The sequence below is a fragment of the Bubalus bubalis genome, chromosome 1, assembly GCF_019923935.1.
Source record: "Bubalus bubalis isolate 160015118507 breed Murrah chromosome 1, NDDB_SH_1, whole genome shotgun sequence".
Classification (NCBI taxonomy): domain Eukaryota; kingdom Metazoa; phylum Chordata; class Mammalia; order Artiodactyla; family Bovidae; genus Bubalus; species Bubalus bubalis.
The window spans coordinates 87,690,633-87,704,662 of record NC_059157.1 but is presented as its reverse complement, the minus strand read 5'-3'; the positions used below and the strand labels follow the sequence as shown (position 1 = coordinate 87,704,662).

At 36.8% G+C, this 14,030-nt stretch overlaps 1 protein-coding gene across 1 annotated transcript; it reads right to left on the bottom strand.

The window, feature by feature from the left end:
- Window positions 1-295: 295 nt before the first annotated feature.
- Window positions 296-1,348, bottom strand: LOC102400623 (olfactory receptor 5AC1-like). Its single transcript, XM_006074566.4, has one exon. It carries the CDS (start codon window positions 1,217-1,219, stop codon window positions 296-298), a length of 924 nt encoding a protein of 307 aa, XP_006074628.2. The 5' UTR covers window positions 1,220-1,348.
- Between the last annotated feature and the right edge of the window lie 12,682 nt (window positions 1,349-14,030).

The window sequence follows — 14,030 nt, the reverse complement described above, 5'->3', positions numbered from 1 at the left end:
AAGGAAGCATATCTAGTCTAAATATTATTATTAATCGAATTAAAAACTTATTAGCTGGGGTGTGTGTGTGTGTGTGGTAGTCGCTCAGTCGTGCCCAACTCTTTTGAGACCCCATGGACTGCAGCCCTCCAGGCTCCTCTGTCCATGGAATTCTCTAGGCAAGAACACTGGAGTGGGTTGCCATTTCCCTCTCCATCTTAGCTGGTCCCTATGTGCAAAATCCATGTCCAGTTATTATACTTTATGTAAATGGAGAGTAAAAAGGAAAGACTATGAATGTTTTCCTGATAAATATTTATATCTTTATTATTTTTCTAAGTGCACCTAAAACTTCCTTGTTTCTTAGGCTATAAATAAAGGGGTTTAGCAGGGGAATTATAATTGTGTAGAACAGTGAATACATTTTATCCTGATATTGATCCTGGCCAGACCCAGGACGCACATACATGAAGAAGAGAGTGCCATAGAACAAGGAAACAGAGAGAAGGTGGGCACTGCAGGTGGAGAAGGCTTTGCTCCTGCCCTTTTCAGACTTCTTTTTCAGGATGGCAAAGAGGACACAAATATAGGAGACTATAATACCCGTAAAAGTAAAAGCCTGTATAAAAGCAGCAAAAATAAAAACCACTAATGCATTAATTGATGGATCAATGCAAGAAATTGCAAAAAGTGGCAAGATTTCACAGTAGAAATGATGTATTGTATTAGACCTGCAGAAAGTTAATCTAGATAATAATCCTACATGTATTATAGGATGCAGAAAACCAATTGCATATGATGCACTTATCAAGCAAGTGCAGAGTCTGTTGGACATCACCACTGGGTAAAGTAAGGGGCTGCATATGGCTGCATAGCGGTCATAGGCCATCACCACCAGGAGGAAACATTCTGTGGTGGCACTGGAACCAAAAAAATAGTATTGGGCCATGCACTCAAAGAGAGACATCATTTGACTCTTATCTAAGGTGTTGACAAGCATCTTGGGAGTCACAGAAGATGAAGAGCAAGCATCTGCAAAGGCCAAGCTGCCTAGGAATGAGTACATGGGGGTGTGAAGATGGGGGTCCTTCCAGATGAGAAAAATCAGTCCAAGGTTGCCTGCCATGGTGGTGAGGTAGATGACCAGGAACACCAGGAACAGGGGGACCTGCAGCCCTGGGAGATCTGTGAGTCCTGTGAGAACAAATTCCATCACCAGAGTCATATTTTCTTCTGCCATATCCAACCAGCTAATCTCTAAAATGAAAGAGTAAGAGAGGGAACATTCACATAAGAGTCATAAAAACAGTGAATTTTTATGTTACAGACATATAAGACATGCTTCTCATTTAGTTAGTAGTTCGTAATTTGTACCTTCACTTATCTACTTTTATATACACTCAAAATTATCTGTAATGAAATATTTTAAAATTATATTCACCTAAATTGATAGGTAATTTTCATGCAAATCCTTTTCAATCTAACATGGGTAACAACAGTTTTTAGATTTGCATTAACTCATCTTAAAATTGATATGGAGGAAATAACTTCTCATTCTGCCCAAGAAATATATAAACATTGAGTAGTCAGGAATACCTTAACTGATGTTGAACAATAAGATAGAGACATAGTAATCAAAACATTAATGTAGTGGCATAAGAAGAAGCCAGAGGATCAGTGCAACAGAATACAGAACTCAGAAGTAGGTTCCAATATATATGGGAATGTGGCATGAAAAATATGATATTTCAGTTCAGTAGGAAAAGGACAATTGATTTAATGGGTTATGCTGACAGTTTGCTATCTGTCTGGAAATATTACTAAGTACTGTTAAGGCTCCTGCCCCACACCACGCTGCTGCTGCTGCTAAGTCGCGTCAGTCGTGTCCAACTCTGTGCGACCTCATAGACGGCAGCCCACCAGGCTCCCCTGTCCCTGGGATTCTCCAGGCAAGAATTCTGAGGTGGGTTGCCATTTCCTTCTCCAATGCATAAAACTGAAAAGTGAAAGTGAAGTCGCTCAGTCGTGTCCGACTCCTAGCGACCCCATGGACTGCAGCCCACCAGGCTCCTCCGTCCATGGGAGCTTCCAGGCAAGAGTACTGGAGTGGAGTGCCATTGCCTTCTCCTCCCCACACCATAGATATTGCCTAAGTAACTGAGAAGGCAATAATGTGACATAATGAATAGAAAAATTCTTATTCAAGAGAAGAAACCCAGTAAAATAGATAGCTTGAATGCATAGAAAATAATATCCAACAGAGTCAAAGAGTACATAATCAGTTTGGAAAGATATCTTGCATGTATATTAAAGACAGAGATTTATGTCTATCGTATAAAATAACTAAAGTATAGATTTTTTTCTAAAGGCAAGGAATTTAATAGAAGAATGTAAAGGATGAAAATAAGCGAGTTTACAGATGAAGAAATCAAAATAACCAATAAATAAAATGAAAAGATACCTAAATTTCTATGTCACAAATACACATGTGTACATGAACAGACACACAAAAACAGGTGGATACCTCCTTTCTCATGTATCAGAATAGCACAAATGAATAAAATACTCCTTGTTGACTGAAGTGAAAAAAGTGGTACTTTCATATATTACTCATGGAACTATGAATTGCAACAGCCTTTTTGAAAAGCAATTTTATACAATTCCATTTAGCTTAAAATACATATATCTTTTCATCTATCATTTTATATATATATACCCTAGAGATCAAAGCACTGCTATACAAAGATAAATATACAAAGAATAGTCAATGCATTATTGTTCAGAGTAGCAAAGACCATGCTGTTCATGGGGTTCTCAAAATTGGGAAAGGAGTATGTCAAGGCTGTATACTGTCATTCTGCTTATCTAACTTATATGCAGAGTACATTATGCAAAACACTGGACTGGATGACTCACACCTGGAATCAAGATTACTGAAGAAATATCAACAACCTCAATATGAAGATGATACCACCCTGATGGCAGAAAATGAAGAGGAACTAAAGAGCCTCTTGATGAGGGTGAAAAGGGAGAGTGAAAAAGCTGGCTTAAAACTCAGCGTTCAGAAAAGTAAGATCATGGCATCTGGTCCATCACTTCATGGCAAATAAATGGGGGAAAAAAGGAAACAGTGACAGATTTTATTTTCTTAGGCTCCAAAATCACTGTAGACAGTGACTGCAGCCATGAAATTAAAAGACTCTTGCTCCTTGGAAGAAATCTGTGAAAAACCTAGGCAGTTTATCAAAAAGCAAAGACATCACTTTGACAACAAAGGTCCATCTAGTCAAAGCTATGGTTTTTCCAGTAGTCATGTATGGATGTGAGAGTTTGACCATAAAGTAGATTGAATGCCAAAGAATTGATGCTTTCAAATTGTGATGCTAGAAAAGATTCCTGAGAGTCCCTAGGACAGCAAGAAGATCAAACCAGTCAATCGTAAAGGAAATCAACCCTAATATTCATTGGAAGGACAGATACTGAAGCTGAAGCTCCAATACTTTGGCCTCCTGATGTGAAGAGCTATCTCATTGGAAAAGACCCTGATTCTGGGAAACAGTGAGGGCAAGAGGAAAAGGGGGGCAACAGAGGATGAGATGGTTGGATGACATCACCAACTCAACGGAGATGACTTTGAGTAAACTCAGGGAGATAGTGAAGGATAAGAAAGCCTGTCATGCTGCAGTCCATGGGATCACAGAGTCAGACATGACTTAGTAACTGAACAACAAGCACAGACCAGATGTATCAATAGTGAAATGGTTAAATAAACCAGAGTACATTCATATTACAGAATATAATTCAGTCATGAAAAAAGAGCTATTCTACCTAATTTAAATTTGGAATTTTCACAATGTATAGTTATTTCAGAAGAGGAAGATCCAAAGAAGTGTAAAATCTATGGTCTCATCATTGTAAAACAAGCAATGTCTTTTTTAAATCTCTCCTTTACATGAAGGACATGTGAATAATAGACACTAAGTTTACAGTACTGGTTTTTCTGGAGTGAGAGTGGAGATAATAATGAATGAAGTAGAAGAGAGTGAAAGAATAAAAAGCAGTATATGTATATATATATATATATGAAATATTAATAGGAAATTAAGAACCTTAAGAAATATTTACCCTGCATAAATTGGCCCAACTCCTTTTAGAACCTCAAATAACCAAATCATTGCTAACCTTACTTTTAGCTCCTGTAATGTATTAATATAATTTGGACAAGAGTAACTTTTATGAATTTTTTTCTCAACAGTTAGATAACATGAAGAGTCTTTTGAAGTTACCTTTAGTGAGTTTAGCGTACATACTCATGATTCCATGTAATTAAAGAATTTGTATTATATATAAGAAACCTGAAGCCAGAATTCCCATTCTGAAAACTTACAAATAAGTTAACTTTGGGCTGCAGAACTTATGTCTCAATTTTTAAAACTTCATATTATAAAATACACTCTGATTTTTTCTTATCATTACTATTTTTTCCTATTTTTCATTCTTCTATTAATCAAAGTTTATTATTTAAAAATACCTCAACAGATGTGCAATCTACACAGTAAAAATTCTAACTGAAATTAGAACATGCTTGTTCACACAAACATTTACCTGCTTGCTCAGATTTTGTTTGCTGACTTCAAAACGGAAAAGGCCTGTATACAGTTTTAATATCTTATTTAGATATTTTCTTATAATACAAATTACAAAGCTATAATAAAAATTATGAAAATGTCTGCATCCTCACCCAGCTCCTGTAAGATATGGGAAACTGAAAATGTGCTGGTTTTCTCAAAGGAGCATAAAAAGTACAGAAATGAAGCACAACTATTCAAGTATTGCTTTTCCTTGGAAACGCAAAACTGGAAGGATATAACATTTCTTTCTCCTATTTGCAAACCCATTCTTAAAAAGTTTTGAAATTCCCTTAATGCTTCCAAAGTATTCCCAGTAGGTATGATGAAGTCAAAGTTGTTCTACTGGGCATTGTAAGCTAATCATCAAATCATCATACACTTTTAGTTATAACAATTAAAACTAAACATAATATCCTCAAAGTTCACTGTAAGAGTGTGTTTATAAAATGTCGCTGAATAGAATTTAGAATAAGCTATTTTTCCTTCCTCTTATTTTTCTTTTTTTTTTTTCTTTTTTCTTTTTTCTTTTTTTTTTAATTTTATTTTATTTTTAAACTTTACATAACTGTATTAGTTTTGCCAAATATCAAAATGAATCCGCCACAGGTATACATGTGTTCCCCATCCTGAACCCTCCTCCCTCCTCCCTCCCCATTCCATCCCTCTGGGTCGTCCCAGTGCACCAGCCCCAAGCATCCAGTATCGTGCATCGAACCTGGACTGGCAACTCGTTTCATACATGATATTTTCCATGTTTCAATGCCATTCTCCCAAATCTTCCCACCCTCTCCCTCTCCCACAGAGTCCATAAGACTGTTCTATACATCAGTGTCTCTTTTGCTGTCTCGTACACAGGGTTATTGTTACCCTTTCTAAATTCCATATATATGCGTTAGTATACTGTATTGGTGTTTTTCTTTCTGGCTTACTTCACTCTGTATAGGCTCCAGTTTCATCCACCTCATTAGAACTGATTCAAATGTATTCTTTTTAATGGCTGAATAATACTCCATTGTGTATATGTACCACAGCTTTCTTATCCATTCATCTGCTGATGGACATCTAGGTTGCTTCCATGTCCTGGCTATTATAAACAGTGCTGCGATGAACATTAGGGTACTCGTGTCTCTTTCCCTTCTGGTTTCCTCAGTGTGTATGCCCAGCAGTGAGATTGCTGGATCATAAGGCAGGTCTATTTCCAGTTTTTTAAGGAATCTCCACACTGTTCTCCATAGTGGCTGTACTAGTTTGCATTCCCACCAACAGTGTAAGAGGGTTCCCTTCTCTCCACACCCTCTCCAGCATTTATTACTTGTAGACTTTTGGATCGCAGCCATTCTGACTGGTGTGAAATGGTACCTCATAGTGGTTTTGATTTGCATTTCTCTGATAATGAGTGATGTTGAGCATCTTTTCATGTGTTTGTTAGCCATCTGTATGTCTTCTTTGGAGAAATGTCTATTTAGTTCTTTGGCCCATTTTTTGATTGGGTCATTTATTTTTCTGGAGTTGAGCTGTAGGAGTTGCTTGTTTATTCTCGAGATTAGTTGTTTGTCAGTTGCTTCATTTGCTATTATCTTCTCCCATTCTGAAGGCTGTCTTTTCACCTTGCTAATAGTTTCCTTTGATGTGCAGAAGCTTTTAAGGTTAATTATGTCCCATTTGTTTATTTTTGCTTTTATTTCCAATATTCTGGGAGGTGGGTCATAGAGGATCCTGCTGTGATGTATGTCAGAGAATGTTTTGCCTATGTTCTCCTCTAGGAGTTTTATAGTTTCTGGTCTTACGTTGAGATCTTTAATCCATTTTGAGTTTATTTTTGTGTATGGTGTTAGAAAGTGTTCTAGTTTCATTCTTTTACAAGTGGTTGACCAGATTTCCCAGCACCACTTGTTAAAGAGATTGTCTTTAATCCATTGTATATTCTTGCCTCCTTTGTCAAAGATAAGGTGTCCATAGGTGCGTGGATTTATCTCTGGGCTTTCTATTTTGTTCCATTGATCTATATGTCTGTCTTTGTGCCAGTACCATACTCTCTTGATAACTGTGGCTTTGTAGTAAGAGGCTGAAGTCAGGTAGGTTGATTCCTCCAGTTCCATTCTTCTTTCTCAAGATCGCTTTGGCTATTCGAGGTTTTTTGTTTTTCCATACAAATTGTGAAATTGTTTGTTCTAGCTCTGTGAAGAATGCTGTTGGTAGCTTGATAGGGATTGCATTGAATCTATAGATTGCTTTGGGTAGTATACTCATTTTCACTATATTGATTCTTCCAATCCATGAACGTGGTATATTTCTCCATCTGTTAGTGTACTCTTTGATTTCTTTCACCAGTGTTTTATAGTTTTCTATATATAGGTCTTTAGATTCTTTAGGTAGATATATTCCTAAGTATTTTATTCTTTCTGTTGCAATGGTGAATGGAATTGTTTCCTTAATTTCTCTTTCTGTTTTCTCATTATTAGTGTATAGGAATGCAAGGGATTTCTGTGTGTTGATTTTATATCCTGCAACTTTACTATAGTCATTGATTAGTTCTAGTAATTTTCTGGTGGAGTCTTTAGGGTTTTCTATGTAGAGGATCATGTCATCTGCAAACAGTGAGAGCTTTACTTCTTCTTTTCCAATTTGGATTCCTTTTATTTCTTTTTCTGCTCTGATTGCTGTGGCCAAAACTTCCAAAACTATGTTGAATAGTAATGGTGAAAGTGGGCACCCTTGTCTTGTTCCTGACTTTAGAGGAAATGCTTTCAATTTTTCACCATTGAGGATAATGTTTGCTGTGGGTTTGTCATATATAGCTTTTATTATGTTGAGGTATGTTCCTTCTAGTCCTGCTTTCTGGAGAGTTTTGATCATAAATGGATGTTGAATTTTGTCAAAGGCTTTCTCTGCATCTATTGAGATAATCATATGGTTTTTATTTTTCAATTTGTTAATGTGGTGTATTACATTGATTGATTTGCGGATATTGAAGAATCCTTGCATCCCTGGGATAAAGCCCACTTGGTCATGGTGTATGATCTTTTTAATGTGTTGTTGGATTCTGATTGCTAGAATTTTGTTAAGGATTTTTGCATCTATGTTCATCAGTGATATTGGCCTGTAGTTTTCTTTTTTTGTGGGATCTTTGTCAGGTTTTGGTATTAGGGTGATGGTGGCCTCATAGAATGAGTTTGGAAGTTTACCATCCTCTGCAATTTTCTGGAAGAGTTTGAGCAGGATAGGTGTTAGCTCTTCTCTAAATTTTTGGTAGAATTCAGCTGTGAAGCCATCTGGACCTGGGCTTTTGTTTGCTGGAAGATTTTTGATTACAGTTTCAATTTCCGTGCTTGTGATGGGTCTGTTAAGATTTTCTATTTCTTCCTGATCGAGTTTTGGAAAGTTGTACTTTTCTAAGAATTTGTCCATTTCTTCCTCGTTGTCCATTTTATTGGCATATAATTGTTGATAGTAGTCTCTTATGATCCTTTGTATTTCTGTGTTGTCTGTTGTGATCTCTCCATTTTCATTTCTAATTTTATTGATTTGATTTTTCTCCCTTTGTTTCTTGATGAGTCTGGCTAATGGTTTGTCAATTTTATTTATCAGCTTTTGGTTTTGTTGATTTTTGCTATGGTCTCTTTTGTTTCTTTTGCATTTATTTCTGCTCTAATAGAATAGAATTTAGAATAAGCTATTTTTCCTTCCTCTTATTTTTCTTAATGCTGCCACTCCCCAACTACCTACCTGACTTGCTCACTTGAAATTCCTAAAGGTACCTTAGGATTAACATGTCCAAATCTGTAATTATGGTCTTTCTCTATTCCACCCTCAAACCTGGTATTCTTCGAGGGTTTCCTGTCATAGGAAATAGGGTCACAAACCAAAAGTTTATCTACTAAATATGTCTTAAATCCAACTATTTCTTATTATGCAGTCAGTACTAAAATATAAAATACATTCATCTCTTGCCTGGCTTATTAAATAACCTCCTAACTATACTGTCTACAACTTCTAACACAGGCATCTGATCTATTTTCCACACTGACACCACACTGATTCTTACAAAATGTATACTGTTTCAATACCACACCATAACACATGCTTGCCGCCATTTAAATGTTGTTAATAATTTCTCATTGAAAATAAAATAACAACTGAAATTCTTTTTTAGTTTTTTATTTTATCTTGGAGTATACCTGATTAACAACGTTGTGTTCATTTCAGAACACAAACACAGAAACGTGATTCAGTTATACATAGCCATGTATCTATTCTTTTTCAAATTCTTTTTCCATTTAGTTTGTTATAAAATATTGAGCAGAGTTCCCTGTGCTATATAATAAGTCATTGTTGGTTATTTATTTTTTAAAAAAGAAATTATTTGGCTGTTCCAGGTCTTAGTGGCAACACACAGAATCCGCCTTGGGTCATGTGGCATCTTTTGTTGTGATGCATGGACTCTGTAGTTGTGGCCCACCGACTCTAGAGTTGTGGGACACAGGCTCACTTGCTCCCCAGAATGTGGGGTCCCTGTTTCCCGAGCAGAGATCAAACCCATGACCTCCACACTGCAAGGCAAACTCTCAACCACTGGACCACCAGGGAAGCTCCATTACACATTTTAAGTATAGCAGTGTGTACATATCAATCCCAGACTCCCTACCTGTCCCTCTCCCCGACCCTAACCCCCTGGTAACCATAAGTTCGCTCTCTAAGTCTGTAGGTCTGTTTCTGTTAACAACTGAAATTCTTAAGCCTCATATACATGTCCCTGTACTGAGAAATAGGCCCAAGAATTAACTGTATGCAGTTAAGGAATTTTATTGCATTGTATGTGTGTATCATGTACAGTAACATTAATTGAACTTATAGATAATTTTCAATATCTAAGTAAATTGAGAAAATAGAAGGTAACTTCTCATTCATGGTTGAGTATAGACCACATGTTCCTAATTGTTCAATTATTCTATCCCAACTGATGGTCCAGAGTCCTAGGCTCCATCTTATCATTCAGACATTTTAGGCATTTTCCACACATAACTTTCAGTATTGCTTCTGCTTTAAGCCTTGGCATTTTGGCCACGAGGCATGTGGGATCCTAACTCCCCAACCAGGGGTTGAACCTGCACCCCCTGCAGTGGAAGGTGAAGTCTTAACCACTACACTGCCAGGAAAGTCCCCACACATAATTTTCTTCAGTGATTGCGTTGTCATCTGGATCAAGCTGGAAGGGGAAAATTCATGGGGGATTCCAACTGTGAGGTGCTTATGAGCTAGTATGTCACTTGCAATCCTAACCTCAATCATAATACTGCAGTCAATTGAAAAGTGAGGCCATGTATCAAGGAAGAGAACAAAATGGTTATTTGGATTTGGTTATCAGCAAATGATTTCTTCTTCTGTACTTCTTTTGTTTGTGGTTATTTGGATTTGGTTATCAGCGAATGATTTCTTCTTCTGTACTTCTTTTGTTTATGATTTACCTGTTTTATCCTCCTTTCCACTTGTAGAACACTCTCAGCCTCTCCCAACCAGAGTCAAACTAATTGAAAATTAGTCAAACCCAATTCCCAGGTAGTACCTAGCTCAACATAAAGCTATGCTTTCAGGATAATACTTTGTTCTCTCCAGCAAACCAGCTATGTCTCTTCTTTGTCTGCTGCTGCTGCTGCTAAGTCACTTCAGTCATGTCTGACTCTGTGCGATATCATCTTGCCACATGATATAATTACACACTCCCAAAATGCAATTTTTTTTAATTTTATTTTATTTTTAAACTTTACATAACTGTATTAGTTTTGCCAAATATCAAAATGAATCCGCCACAGGTATACATGTGTTCCCCAAAATGCAATTTTTTAAATTATTTGTTTTTAACTGCAGGATAGTTACAATATTGTGTTGGTTTCTGCTGAACATCAACATGGCTCAGCCATAGGTATACATATGTCTCCTCCCTCTTGAGACTCCCTCCTAACTCCTGTGCCATCCAACCCTTCTAGGTTGTCACAGAGTACCAGTTCCCTGAATCACACAACAAATTCCCACTGGCTATCAGTTTTACATTTGTTAGTGTACATATTTCCATGCTACTCTCTCCATTTGTCACCCTCTTCTTCTTACTCCCCATTGGGTCCTTAAGTCTGTTCTCTATGTCTGCATCCCCATTGCTGCCCCGCAAATAGGTTTATCAGTACCATCTTTCTAGATTCCATAAATATGCATAAATATATGTTATTTGTTTTTCTCTTTCTGACTTACTTCATCCTTTATAATAGGCTCTAGGTTATCCACCTCATTAAAACTGACTCAAATGTGTTCCTTTTTATGGCTGAGTAATATTCCATTGTATATCAGTACCACAGCTTCTTTATCCCTTCATCTGTCAATGGACATCTATTGCTTCCATGTCCTAGCTATTATAAATAGTGCTTCAATGAACACTGGGATACATGTGGTTTTTTCAGTTATGATTTTCTCAGGGTATGTGCCCAGTATTGGGATTGTTGGGTCATATGGTAGTTTTATTCCTAGTTTTTTAAGGAATCTCCATACTGTCTTTCATACCGACTGTATCAATTTATATTCCCACCAACAGTGCAAGGCAGTTCCCTTTTCTCCACCCAAAATGCAATTCTTATAGGATTTTTCTGGCATCCTGTGGAGCATATGAACTTTACAAAGGTATCCACAGTATTTATCAGGTTCAGTTAACATATTGTCATAAATATAATGAACCAACCTGCTGTTTAAAAAATTTTCTAGAAATAAAGTTTTCTTCATATATCCCTGGGGCAAGACCTTCAGTTTATACTGTTACCCTTCCCAGATTAATATAAAATACTTCTAATCCTCATTCATGATTGGTATTTGCAGAATACATTTTCTACACATCAGTAGCATATATCTCATACCAGATATTGCATTGAAAGTTTCTACAAGGCTGGTTCTGGTTTCTACCATTATCAGCTATGCCCTATACAGTTTTTGCAAAGACTAGGATAGTAAAACAAATAAGGATTTATTGAAGATCATCACCATTGCAGTCTTTGCGTTTCTGAGAATCACACTAGGTTACAACTGATACACTATTCTGAGATGCAAAATTTCCATTGAATGAAGCTGGCAGACCCCACAGTTTGCATGGGGAAACCCCTAAAGGACTAGTTGAACTGCTTGTTCTGAGGAAGTCTGTTCTATAGGTCACAGGCAATTGCAATCCTTTAAATGTTAGATGAAACCATGGTCTAGCAGTGTTTATCTGAGGTGCTTTGAATACCTGCAAGAATTGAACTACTAAAAAAATGTTAAATCACAGAATCACCAGAAATAAATGTATGTATTTACCCAACAACCCTCTTGATTGCTAAGATTTCCTCTCGCAAACATTTAGGATGTGGAAATCTTGCATGAGGTGGCCTCAGGAAAGGGACAACTTTCATTCTCTCTGAATTATGGTTTGTTCATGACTTTTCATGCCAAAAGATGTTCCTGCCCCTTAGCATAGCAATAACTTGAAAAATCATCTCCAAAGATGCCATTTATGAGTATGGAGGAAATTTTATATAGTGTTATATTTGTTTTGCAATAGTGAAACCCAGGACTAGGATTTTTCTTTTACTGAAGTATATTTAATTTACATTATAGGTGTACAGCAGAGTGACTCAATTATTTTTTCTGATTATTTTCCATTATAAATTATTAGAAGATATTGAATACAGTTAGTTTCCAGTGGTACACATTAAATCCTCTGTGTATCTGTGTATCTATTTTATGTGTAGTAGTTTGTATCTAGGCTTCCCTGATGGTTCAGATGGTAAAGAATCTGGATGCAATGCAGGAGACCTGGGTTCAATCCCTGGGTCTGGAAGATCCCCTGGAGAAGGGAATTCCATACCTCTAATTTTCCTCTTCACCCTTTACTTTCTCTATTTGGTAACCATAAACCAGTTTTTTATGTCTATGAATCTGTTTCTGTTTTGTACATAGATTCATTTGTATTGGGCTTCCCTGGTGGCTCAGATGGTAAAGAATGTGCCTGCAGTGCAGAAGACTCAGGTTCGATCCCTGGGTCGAGAAGATCCCTTGGAGAAGGGAATGGCTACCTACTCCAGTATTCTTGCCTGGAGGATTCCGAGGGAAAAGGAGTTTAGCAGGCTACACTTCATGTGGAAAAGAGTTGAAAACATCTGAGCCAATAGGGCTTCCCTGGTGGCTCATTTGTTAAAGAATCTTCCTGCAATGTGGGAGACCTGGGTTCGATCCCTGGGTCTGGAAGATCTCCTGGAGAAAGGATTGGCAACCCCTTCCAGTATTTTTGCCTGGAGAATTCCATGGATAAAAGAGTTTGGTGGGCTATAGTCCATGGGGTTGCAAAGAGTTGGACACGACTGAGCAACTAACATATACATACATTTATATTGCTTAGATTCCACATATAAGTGATATGCAAATGTATTTCTCTGTCTATAGTATAATGTTCTGTAGGTCCACCCATGTTGATGCAAAATGCAATATTTCATTCTTTTATGAGTGATTAATATCTACATATAAAGATTTTGTTAAGCCAATCATATGTGGAAGAGCACTTGGGTTGTTGTTTCCATGTCTTGGCTATTGCAAATAGTGCTGCTATGAACATTGGGATGCATCTATCTTTTTTAGTTAGTTTTCATCTTTTGAAGATATATACCCAGGAGTGAGGTTGCTGAATCATATGGTACCCCTTTTAGTTCTATAAGGAAACCCCATACTCGTATTGTGCAGCATTTCATAATGGCTGCACAATTTTGCATTCCCTTGAACAGTATACAAGGGTTTTCTTTTCTCTGTATCCTCTAACATTTGCTATTTTTAGACTTTTTGATGATAGCCTTCTGGCCAGTGTGAGGTGATAGCCCATATGGCTTTCATTTACATTTCTTTAATAATTAGTGATATTGTGTATCTTTTCATGTGCCTGTTGGCCTGGGTGTTTTCTCTGGAAAAACGTCTATTCAGGAGTTTTGCCCATTTTTGATTGGATTATTTTTCTTTTTTTAATATTGAGTTGCATGAGCTGTTGGCACATTTTGGATTTTAACTCCTTGTGTCATTCACAAATATTTTCTTTAGATTGTCATTTCATTTTGTTTTGGTTTCCATTGCAGTGCAAAAGCTTTAAAGTTTAATCAGGTCCTATTTGTTTAATTTTACTTTACTTTCTTTTGCATTGGGAGACAGATTTATGTCAAAGAAGATTTTGCCTATGTTCTCTTCTAGGAGTCTTGTGGTCTTGTGTCTTATATTTAGGTCTTTAAATCATTTTGAGTTTATTTTTGTATATGATATGAGAACCTGTTCTAATTTCATGATTTCCATATAACTGTCCTCTTTCCCAACACTACTTCTTGAAGAGACTGTTCTTTCTCTGTTGTATACTTTTGCCTTCTTTGTCAA